At 40.2% G+C, this 11,896-nt stretch overlaps 1 protein-coding gene across 1 annotated transcript; it reads left to right on the top strand.

Moving 5' to 3' along the window:
• Nucleotides 1-2,196: 2,196 nt before the first annotated feature.
• Nucleotides 2,197-8,152, top strand: LOC127755361 (formin-like protein 3). The gene is made up of 3 exons (XM_052281016.1): nt 2,197-3,094; nt 5,522-5,817; nt 7,403-8,152. The coding sequence occupies exons 1-3, from the start codon at nt 2,262-2,264 to the stop codon at nt 7,750-7,752; spliced, it is 1,479 nt and encodes a 492-aa protein (XP_052136976.1). The 5' UTR covers nt 2,197-2,261; the 3' UTR covers nt 7,753-8,152.
• The last annotated feature ends 3,744 nt before the right edge of the window (nt 8,153-11,896 follow it).

Here is an 11,896-nt window from a genome sequence, read left to right as displayed (position 1 = left end):
GGAGGAGGAGGAGGGGGGGTTTATTAGGGTTTTAGGAGGGGGATGGGTTGGGGTTTTGGTTGGGTGGAGTGTGAGGCTGACAGGTGGGCCACTGGGGGTTCTCGAATGGCTTGGCCGTTGGATCGTTGCTTCTGCTTGGCATGGTTCCATCCAACGGCATGGGCTTGACGAAGGAGTAGACTCCTTTTCTTTTTGCCTTTTTGGCAGAGACCCTTTACACAGACAAACCTACGATTTAATCGTATGCCAACTGCTATCCCTAAAAATTAACACATAATCTATACCTACTCTAATAGCCTACTCATATGATAGGTTATATAAATATATATTGCAACATTAATACTTAGCATATCTCTTATACACATGCGATATTTTAGAGTCTGTGTTAATTCGTAGACCTTTTTATTCTCTCTTCTACACATGTGTTGGTAGCTAATCTATAATCTGCTAGTGTACTTGTACTAATAGATCCATATAGTTTAAATTCAGAAAAATGCTGTGTTGCTAACTTCTCTGATCTAAAAGAAAAAGGAAAGGAGTTTCCTCGACAGCAAACATAAATGAATTTGACTCGAAAGAGTCACACTAACCATCAAGTTACACTAGAAAATCAGAATATAAATAACCAATTACTCGTTAAAGGTCTAACAATATAAGTATTATAGGAGGACTAAAACTTGTAGGTTGGCTCGTGACTAGAGAAGCTCACATATAAATGTTCAACTTTTAGCTTGACATGCGCCATATTAATTAGTACGTTATTGCATTGTTAGAGAGTTATATGTCGATATTTTTTTAAAATTTTAAATCAATGGTGCATTAGTTTGTTTAGTTATTAAAAACATATTACAATTCTCAAGTCTCATCATGTATTTTAGAATAGAAAGATAATTTGGTTATATATGTTTCTTTACTTCTAGGGTTCTACATTTCGCATCGGGGTCTCAAATTTATAGAGATGGTCTTGTTTACACTCTTTCCCTTGACTATTTTAGGGCTAAGTTTAGCCTATATCAAAATGGTTATACGTATATGTGTGGTTTAGTGAGTTTGTGCTCCTAGCTATAGCTATGGGAGGTCCAAACCACTTCCAAACATATATATGGAGTCATGGACCATACATGCCCACACAAATAATGAATAACTTGGGTGTAATATATGACCTTATAACTATATATATCAAATCAAGTTTAGTGAATACGTGATTGACAACGCCAATGAGTGGCCCCTATGCATGCCTATAATCGAGTGTAAGCCACTCAAGAATTGCTAGGATTTTTAGTGATATTAGGTTGGATTTGGGTGAGATACAGAAAATAAAGTGGTGAATAATCATATAACCGAAATTTATTTGACCGCAACCTTGTCTACATTATCAATAGTTAGACCCAAAATCAAAACAATTGGATTACATCACTTGTCAGATGATACTTTACATGTTATATCCTATGGAGACCATAGCGATTTTTAGGGCGATAGCAGTGCAAGCCTCTATCCTCTTTATGTAGCAAAATCAACCCAAAATCATCTATATGCCATACACTCTACAATGCCCGTGATCCTTTTTGAATGGCTTGAATGCGCAAGGGTGATGGGAACACGACATGGGGACATGTCCCATGAAGGCCCGAGCATCTCAATTGAGGCGTGCAGGTGATCGACATGTGTCATAGAATCTACGAGTCGATACGTTTAAGATACTTTAACACACAGTCGCACTAAGAACAAGTTTATTAGTACAACCTAATACTTGCTCCAAAAATTACCACATCAACAAAGATCACTGTTTAATAAATGCATTGTTATTTAAACTATTATTTTCCTCCTTGTTCTATGCGCTCTCTCCTAGATCCTAACACAAGTGAGGTGCATGGTAGTGAATTGGTTGAATTGCACAAACTTGTGTTGGGGCGCGGGTGCAACTAACGCTCGAATAGTCGTATGATGCTATACTCTCGCCTCTGACTCACTGCTAAAACTGACGTGGCAGGCTTATATAGGGCCCTCAGCTTGACATGGACCGGACCGTGCACATTTATACTCCTTGCAACGTGCATGCGACATGTCATCCCTACTCCAGCTCGGATTCCGCTCCACAGTGACTGACAATGGGGTCCCACATGCAGGTCACACGCAACGCACCTTCCGAGTCCGACTCCGATCCTCTCTCCCGCAAGTCGTCTTCTCCTTCCTCCTTTCCCCCGTCTTTCTCCACCCCCAAATCCAATCCGACGCCCCAGAAACCCTAGCAATCTTCCGCCATGAAATCCGCCGCCACCTCCAAGCCCAAGCCGCGGCCCAAGCCTCCGCCGCCGCCGCCGGAGGCTTCCTCCAAGGCCTCCTCCTCCTCCTCCTCCGCCGCCGATCCCAACTCCAAGCGCTCCGGCCCCACCCCCACCCCCACCCCCGCCGCCGCCGCTAACCCCACGAACAGCGCTAACCCCAACTCCGCCCCGCTCCTCCCCTCCCCGCACCCGCGCATCCCCTCGCCGCACCACCACCTCCCGCCGCCGCAGCCGCAGCAGCAGCAGCCTCCGCCGCTGCCACCGTCTCGGCCGCTGCTGACGGTGGCGGCGGTGGAGGCGGCCATGGCGTCCATCCCGCCCCCGCCGCAGTACGGCCTCGAGAGCCTCGACCGGCGGAACGTGGTGCTCTCCGACGGCACCGTGCGCACCTACTTCGCGCTCCCGCTCGAGCCGCCGCCGCAGCTCCGGCAGCCTCTGCCGCTGCCGCTGCCGCCGTTCCCCGCGCGCCAGCTTGGCCCTCCGGTCGGTCTCCCGCCACCTACCGCCGAGAGATGGGCCCCGATGCGGCCGCCCGCGGCCTTGCTGCCAATGCCGGCGCCCAAGCGGAAGTGGGAGGGTCAGGCCAATGGTAGTGTCCCCGGGGAGTCCTCGGGTCGCCAGCAGCAGCAGAAGCCGGAGGAGAAGCGCGTCGCGAAGCAGGTGAAGGTGGAGACGCCAGACGTGGATGCGAAGCAGCTGAAGAGCTCCTTCCTTAAGATGGTTAAATTAATGAACGAGAATGCGGAGCAGAAGAAGAATTACAGGGCCAACGGGAAGATTTCGCAGCTGAAATGCACCGTGTGTGGAAGGTATGCTCTTCACACGCTTATGAAAGTCTTTCCTGTTTGATTTATGCTATGCTTGGATGTAGATGACTGAATGGCATTTGGAATTAAAGTATCACGGAGCAACACTACCTCAAGCAATAACATCGAACACAACTTTCATTTGTAGTATTTATTTACTACTAGGATATTGGCAATTACCAAAGCTTTCAGGTTGATGAAAACCTGTAAATTCTAGATGTGGCGCATTCCTTTTAAGCAGGAGTAGAGGACAAGGATGTTCATTTTAGCGTTTGGCTTCATGAGAAGGTGGTAGGCAGATCACAGCAAGCTGAGATTGCATCAGTGTTAGCTAACTGACATAGTTCCAAAAATAGTTATTGTATTCCTTAGGCCCATTTGGAATACAGTGATTTCATAGGAGACAGCCAGCATCCTCAGGAATGTTGAAACCCCTGCTTTGGGCATGCTTCTGCCTACAGTATACGTTGTGTCCATGGCTGATTTTCCTTTTGAGCTTGCTTTGTTAAGTGCAGTGGACTTACTAGTTAGGTTTAATTATCTGTAGAGAAGCATTTCACCATTTAATTATTATGTTGTATTGATCAGTGATATAAAGGAAAAACTTAGGTATAAGGGTACCCTAGAGTTGCATGTTTACAAAATGTTTGTGCTGTTATAAACTTGCAGGTTTTTGAAATATGCCATTATACATCAATCTGTACCAGAATACCTGTCTTTATTTTATTCCATCCCCACCGCTCCCTCCTTTACCTCTGGCAAAGGCAGCTCCCCCTTGCATCTCCATCAATGCCGCTCCCCTCCATTTCCAGTGAAGGTGCTCCCATCCATCTCTGGCCACGGCACTTCTCCTTCCATGTCTTGCGACGTTGCTCAATTCCTTCCTCCTCACCCAGACACCCACCCTGTTTTGCAATGCCTTGCCCATCACACTTTCCAACCTGCGGAGGCTTTTGCCTGTTTTGCAGAGGCTTTTTTCTGGGACCAGGTGCTGACAGCTTCTGCACCCGTGTTAGTAATTCTGGATGCCACGCATGCGGCACTGACTGTCACCATCCCACAGAAGAGCTGGTGGGGAAGGAGGCTGTTGGCATCAGCGCGGGTGGGGAGGTGGGCTGGAATCATTACTGTGGGTGCATGTAGTAACTTGTAGGCTTGGGCTGCGCCATGAGAGCCGAGGTGACTAGGTGAGGGAAGAGGGAAGAGGAGAGATAGAGGGATATGGGGCCAAATTGGTCTAATAGAGCTCAGAGTTGCATATATCTGACAGCAGCACCTTTGGAATGGCATAAAGCCAAAATCCCAAAACTTTATAATGGCATATTTCTATCCCCGCAACTTTAGGATGGCACGGCAAGTCAGCATGTGCCTAATTTTCCTGCAATAAACATAAGCTAACTATGTTTTTTGAGACCTCTAGAACCTATATTTCCATGTTTAATATGTTAAAATTACTATGGTGTAACGTTTTCACCAGGTAGTTTATGTGCTCATGCTTCTTCCCACCGTTCAAATTTATGTGAACAGCCATTTGGCTTTCTTGAATTTACTTTGTGAGTTTCAGTCTTCATTTTTGATAAGAGAGAACTTATCCTTTGTTTTATTCTTGCGTGATCTTTTTTGGATGGTTTATTTCTTATCCTGTGTTGGAAACAAACTACTGTATACTGTGTTTTTCTTTTTATACTATCTATAATCTATTGTGGGTCCCTGGTTGACTCATGGACCTATGCCTTTGGTTTTTAATCCTCAAGTCCATTGTCTGGAATTTTGATGTTGAATTTCAATAGCAGAACCTATGCCTTTGTTTTTTTATTTCAAGTCCATTGTCTGGAATTTTGATGTTGAATTTCAGTAGCAGAATCTGTGTTGCAATTTGTTGAACTGTCACTAAAATTTATAAATACATATTGATTTTTCGGTTTTGCTATATCTCACTCGAAAGATTTTTTTTCTTATCTCTCACTCGATTTTCTCACTCAAATTTACAGTGTATTTTCTTGTAAGTTGCAGTGTAATTTATGAAACTTACACTGTAACTTTTGTAAGTTACAGTGTAATTTTTGAATCTTCGCATGTAAGTTTTGAAATTTATATTGGATTTGGTCTTTTTCTTGAAGATATGGTAACTGGTGTCCATTATGGTGTTTCTTAGTTGATTTTTGCCTTTTACTATATCTATTGGATTTTAATCCAAAGATTAAAAATCTGTGTGATATGATCATAAAAAATCTTTCGAAAGATGCATAGATACTCCCTTGTTTTTTTTGTTATTATGTTTCTTGATTGTTGTTCTTAGAATTTCTTTCCCGTACAAACTTTGCTAATCGTGCATTGTCTTTTAAGGCAGCTATATGCATGATTTTTTTTAAGACAATTTTATGCATAATTTCCTTTTCTTAAGAGGCTGTGCACATGATTTTATTACAGGGATTCCATAGATTTGCATTCACTCCTCAATCATTCATACTATGCGAAGAGTGCAGAGCTTCGTGCTGATCATCTTGGGTTGCACAAAGCTTTGTGTGTTCTTATGGGTTGGAATTACTCCGTAGATCCTGTGCACAAAAAGGCTTACCAAACATTATCTACTGTTGATGCTGAAGCCAATCAAGGAGATCTTATTTTATGGCCACCAACAGTCATAATTGAGAACACATACAAGTCAAAGAATGATGGACAAAAGGATGGCATGAGTAATAAAGAGATGGAGGGCAAGCTCAGAGGTATTCCTCAAATGTTTGCTCTGTCCCTGTGACTTCCTTAGTTAAGATCGGTTAATTTGTTAATGAGCAGAGGTGATGTTTGCTGTCATTGTGTTTGCTTGGAGGGATTCGTGGGCTGAAAATAACTGGCTTGGATTAAATCAATGAAATTAATTTCCTTAAATATGAGCAATAGTCTTGGCAGTTGGCATTTTTGTGTTATGCATGAGTGCGGATGCTTTTCTTTGACCTTGTTTTTGTGCCTGCATTGGGCGCAATCAATTTCTGTTCTGGTTGGTCGGATGTCCAGTGAAAATGTTCTAGTCCATTTTCGTACACCTTCTTTAGAAGAGAGACTAATATGGCTACCAATCAGAATGACTTTCCAGTTTCCAAATGTGCATTCGTCCATGCTTATACATGCTTTATTGCCATCCTGAATATGCTTGAGTTTGCAAACTTTCAAAATCAAATCAACTGACCATCTTCTATTTTATTTTCCTTGCTCAAATCTTGAGGAATTTTGGGTGGGTAGGAAGCATGTGCCTTATATGCAGAGGTGGCCAATTAGGCTTACAGCGTATCAACTGTCCAGTTACTGAAGTTCAAATTGTATTTTATAATTTCTAGTCTTTTAGCCAATCAATAATCCTTTATACTACTTTGGAAGAACCTTTTTTTGTGGCCTTTCCCCAGTTAAAATTCAGCTGCTACTAATATTTAGGTCTTTACAAGTTATACTTGATATTGATACTGCTGCTAAGGTTGGGCGCTATTTAGATCTCAGTTAGTTCAGCTTACCTTTGGCTCTATGTTGAGGCTTCAAACATTGTTTTACCTCAGCAATGGGCTCATGTTCTGTTAATTATTGATTGCTATTGACCCAATTGTTTATATGCGGCTCTGTTTATCCCCTAAATTATATAATTTTCCAAAAGATAAAAATATACTGTCAATGATTTACTAAATGAGTCAGATTCCTTTGCTATTAAGGAGTTTGATCTGCCTGATATTGTTCCCTTGCTGAAGTCATCTCAGGTTGCAATTGAGTTGACCTTAGGATTTCTAAGCAGGTTTAGACCAAGAGCCCACTAGGTGCTCTGCGCATTTTAGCATATGGTTTTGATACTGTGTACACAAAAGGCAGAAGCTCAAACGGGTTCAGACCTCAGTAGGCCCTGCTTTTGTTCACACTTTATTTGTGAATTGTATTTGTATATGCATACTCTTACTTCCACATTTCATACAAGACTACAAAGCCATATGGCTTATGCTAATCAGCCAGTTTTATTAGGTCATAGATTGTGGACGAACTATGATTTGATCCTTAATATGCTTGTGCTTCTGACACTCCATAAAGCATTTGGATCTTATACCATGTCTTTTCTCATGTGACCATATTAGCTTCGGAGTTTGCTCAAGTGTTTACTTAGGCACATCATCCCTCAAGAATATGCTCTACTTTAAATCTGTCACTCTTTCGAATTTACAGATCTGCATCTGGTTTGCGTGTGTAATGTCATACAAACGTTCTTTTGAAGTACAATGTTCCATTAACACATGAATTAAATATTGACATGAATTCCCACTGTTGTCTGTTATGCAGAAATGGGCTTTGCTGGTGCAAGCGTGAAGCCACTCTCTGGAAAGGATGGACAGAGATCCATGCTGGTGAAATTTGCTAGTAGCCTCGCTGGTCTCAACGAGGCCGAGAGGCTTGCTCAGTCCTTGGAGAAACAAGGCCATGGACGCGCTGAATGGTATCGCGTCCGTAGTGTTCCCCCTGGTGCTGATGGGGGCAGCAACCCGCTGCTTGTGAAAGTGGGCGCGAAGGGGGAACGGACATGGGTCCTATATGGCTACTTGGCGACCGCATGGGACCTGGATGCACTCGACCTGGAATCGAAGCAAAATGCTGTAATAAAGAGCAGAAAAGAGCTCGATTTGTCAGAATAGGATCAACCCTGCTAGAGCTGTGTGTGTTGGAAATCAGTGATTCAGTTCTTGTAATTTATATAGACAGCAACTGGATGGCGGGAGCAGGAGCATGATTTAAGAGGTTTACCTGACTAGGTCGAAGAGTTGAATTGTCAGGATTTTTTCTATGGAATAGCCGATTTCAATACATAATCCCAAGAACTGATAACTGATTTGGTTGCAAAGAAGTGTTGGAACTCGAAACAGATAGGAGATGCTCACTGTCCGCATGACATGCCAGTTCTGGACGTGTCATGTTGAAATTTTAAAAGTTGAGCAACTGTATTTTAAATGAATGCATGAACATTCTATGTATATATATTCGTCTTCAGAAGTATAACAGTATTTGTCTTGAGAAATGTCTGCATTGCAACCATGATAACTCTATACTGTTCCACGTTCTAGCGATCCAGCTACCGAGGGAATAATATTTGCAGCTGAAACAAGAAATTGCGGTAATTCATATGGAATATATGACGAAGCATCCAAGAACAGAAGAAACTAAATTTATTATCACGAAAATCTGATAAATGCTGTAGTCGGACAAACTCATGCTATATACATCAATTCATTCATCAGAATTATAATAAATCTTGAGCACATTATCCATATATGTTTGAACACCAGAGTACACTGTCTCTGTCTCTGTCGCCGTCCCATCACCGATTCTCGGCTGGCTGGGGCACTGGTCGTGGTCGTGGCTTTCCTTTGTCTCTGTTTCCGGCTCCTTACTTCATCTGGGAGCTTCTCCGCCATGACATTGTGAGAAGATAGAGTTGGAGTTAACTCTATATTTCTTTCAGTTGGTTGGTTCTTCTGAAATAAAAGAAATATGTACGCTGACACACAGGTAATTTAGCAAGGTTTTGCTCTGATTTGCAATATCAATTCTGCTATATACAGTATGTATCCTAAATTGTTGCCATGGTTTTATAACTAGCTAGCAGATGAAATATATTTTTGGTCACAAGAGCTAGACGTACGGAAGTAGGACTTGCTACAATCTTTACATGATACTCTGTTGTGCTGAGCTGATACACTATTTGCTCCAGCATTGCATTGGTCCCTTACTCCCTTGTTCTCCTGTTCATCTTATATTAGCAGGTAAAACGATCGTTCATTTTGCCTTTTTTGAAACAGTGAAACTATTCAATCTAATTTAAGTCATTGATTGGGTCGGCAGTGTTAACATTTGGTACCTCCTACCGTGCAAAACTGCAATTAAACGTCAAATGTCCAAGGCATCACCTTTGTTTATCTTCATACTCAAATTTGCGTCTGTCTGGTCAGTAGTTCATTTAGCCAAAATTTCTGGATGCATTTAAATTTGTATTCAGTGCTCGGTGTTCGCCACATTGTGCACTAAGCCACAGTAATGTTCTGCTATCCAATATGGCATGATAGCGGGTATTATAGGTAGGGGGCTCCTGTTAATAAATTAAATGGTCTTTCTTAATAGTGGCTTGAACAATGACTTTTTCAGGTTGTACTTCTACAGCAGTGAAAAGAAGGAACAGTAAGAAGGTGGCGGTCATTTAACACTGTACTTTGTTTTGATTTCGACTTAATATTGATACAACCACTAATGCATTTACATGAAAACAGAATGCCCAAGCAAGGTCCAGACTGCCTGATGAAAGACTTCTTTCTGATCAGTATTCCCGATTCCCTCTGGAAAGCCAGCAGGTAGTTCTAGTTCTAATAAGTGACATCTTGCCATCTTGTTGTAACAGAGAGATTAAACCTTGGATCAATTAATGATGTGTGGTTCACAAAGTTTTTGTGTGCCATAAGTATTTGATGCTTTTTTTTAACAATGTGCAGCAGTCTGATCCATTCGAAGGAGGAAGTTTTGATATGGATCTTTTGTTTAAAGAATTTGACAATGATGAAAAAGATGATGTGACACTTTGTTATGCTCGCTACTGCGCTCTTCGAGCTCAAGCTCGCTTATCGGACAAGGACAAAGATATTTGCTACATTTGTCACTTCAAACACAATAAGGTTACTCCGCTTCCAAAGCAACGGGTTAGTTTCTCAAACCTTTTTTACTCCGATCCCTATACGTTATTTTAAGCTTCCGTAAAAAAATATTTCTATTAGTTATATATAACTATTATATTAAATCTAAATTGTTATAATCTAGATCTACTATGATCCAATTGTTATTTTTTCTCTTTTTCTTGATTAACATTGGAATTTCTAGAGCTTCATAGTGAACATGGTGTCTTCTTTATTACAACTTTTTTCCCACTTGTTTGGACATGATGATTATATTTTAAATGTTGCATATCTCTAAAATATTTTATGGAGTGAATTAAAATAATTTTCTATAAGTGATGAAACAATGTTTGACTTTCTTAATTACTAGAAAAAAATATCCATACATTGCAACGGGTGAAGTGCTATTTTAATATTATTATTGTTGTTCGCTTGGATTTTTTTTTACAAAATCATAAGTTGCAATTAGAAGTCCAATCGTCTCAAGTTAGCATGTGTTTTTTTAAAGAGATTTCTTATGCGACTCCTTATATATTTCTAAATAAGAGCGAACTTAAAAACCGACTTAAACACGGGTCTGTATTTCCAAAAGCAAATGAACTTAAGAACCGACTCAAACACGGATGATGTACAAAAAATACCGGTAAAAACATCTTTAATTTTTATAATAGTAGAGAAAAGATAATTGTGTTAGATCTTGTTATAAAAATTTAACTGCAAGGAATATAATGATGTAATTGGATCATTGATCGAAAATTATTTAGAAAAGGAAAATCCCAGCGTGCTTGTTAATGATCGCGGCGATATGTTTTTTGGCTTCTTATTTGTTGGTGAAGCCTACTGCAGCGAGAAGATTTATGATTTGCAGTTATTTTGTGTTTTGCTATAAGCATGTACTAGGTGATACCCCGCGCTTTGTTGTGGGATTCATGAGAGTATATATTAAATATTGTCGAAATGATGAAAGTTGAAATTTTAAGAAAATAATGTGAGGAAGATGATTTGACACATACTTGTCGATCTCTATAATATAATATTATAGATGACATGCCATGTTTGCATAGGGTTTTAAATAGACTAGAATAGTAATTGCTAGTGGGTGATGATGTGGCATCCTTACATGTTAAGCTTTAGCTTCTAATAAATGTTAGTAAGTACCAACTATATAGAAAGTATATATTTATTGACATGGTAAGTACTGATTGATTACGTTTGGTTTATATCTCTCAATTTACCCGTATTTCAAAGACCTTATTCGTTTCCACTGTTTTCATTTCTATTTAATTCTAGTCTCCTTCGATTTTTCTATCTTTCTTATTTTCTTTCAATTAATGTGAGAATTTTTAGACCATATGATCAAATGTGGAGACTATTTTTATGCTCTATTAAGTTGATAGGCTATTTTTTATGTCCTTTAGTTGATTTCTTAATTATACATTAACTATATGATCTTATTATTATTATTAGATCAAGGGCCACGTATTATCCAAGCACAAGATAGATGGATTCTTGTGTCCGTCACGTGGTTGCTTAGTTAGAGCTTCCACACTATCAGAGATAGGTCTTCATCACCTGTATTGTCATGAAAAAAGCAAGGGTATGCACTTCTTCATATTATTATTTGTTAGTATAAAAGTTCTATTGCATTAATTTCTAAGTCTCAATTACTTTATTTTTCATTTTGAAGAGTGGTGGGTCCCATTCCTATATGAAAGTGGTGGGGACTCAGAATTCCTGATATGAAAGTGTTGGAGACTCAGAGACGTTTCAATGAGAACTAGGATATGCTAGATAGAGTGTAATTCTCGGTTAACTGCTGTCGGATGGATAATACTACTGCCACTGAGGCTCCTGTTGGATACTACTATTGACATTGATTCTCCTGTTGGAACTGAGGCTCCTGTTGGATACTACTATTGACATTGATTCTCCTGTTGGACAGATGGATGTAATATGGTTAACCTCTGCTTGGGTTCTTATGTATATAATACTATTGATTCATTTTTGTCTGAGTAATACAGAAAAGAAAAGGGAGAGGATGCTTCAATGAGAACTGAAGTACATGTTAAAATGTCTCGAGCAACTTTCCTTGTCACTATTCTTTCATTAACAAATTATTACT

Source organism: Oryza glaberrima, chromosome 11, assembly GCF_000147395.1.
Source record: "Oryza glaberrima chromosome 11, OglaRS2, whole genome shotgun sequence".
NCBI lineage: Eukaryota > Viridiplantae > Streptophyta > Magnoliopsida > Poales > Poaceae > Oryza > Oryza glaberrima.
Note: the sequence above shows the minus strand (reverse complement) of the source record. Positions and strands in the feature narration are given on the sequence as shown.

Bases quoted from the DNA above. Each gene is read 5' to 3' on its own strand.
- LOC127755361 (XM_052281016.1), top strand. From the start codon at position 2,262: ATGAAATCCGCCGCCACCTCCAAGCCCAAGCCGCGGCCCAAGCCTCCG. The intron at 3,095-5,521 runs GTATGCTCTTCA...ATTTTATTACAG, and splicing joins AAATGCACCGTGTGTGGAAG to GGATTCCATAGATTTGCATT. The intron at 5,818-7,402 runs GTATTCCTCAAA...TCTGTTATGCAG, and splicing joins GATGGAGGGCAAGCTCAGAG to AAATGGGCTTTGCTGGTGCA.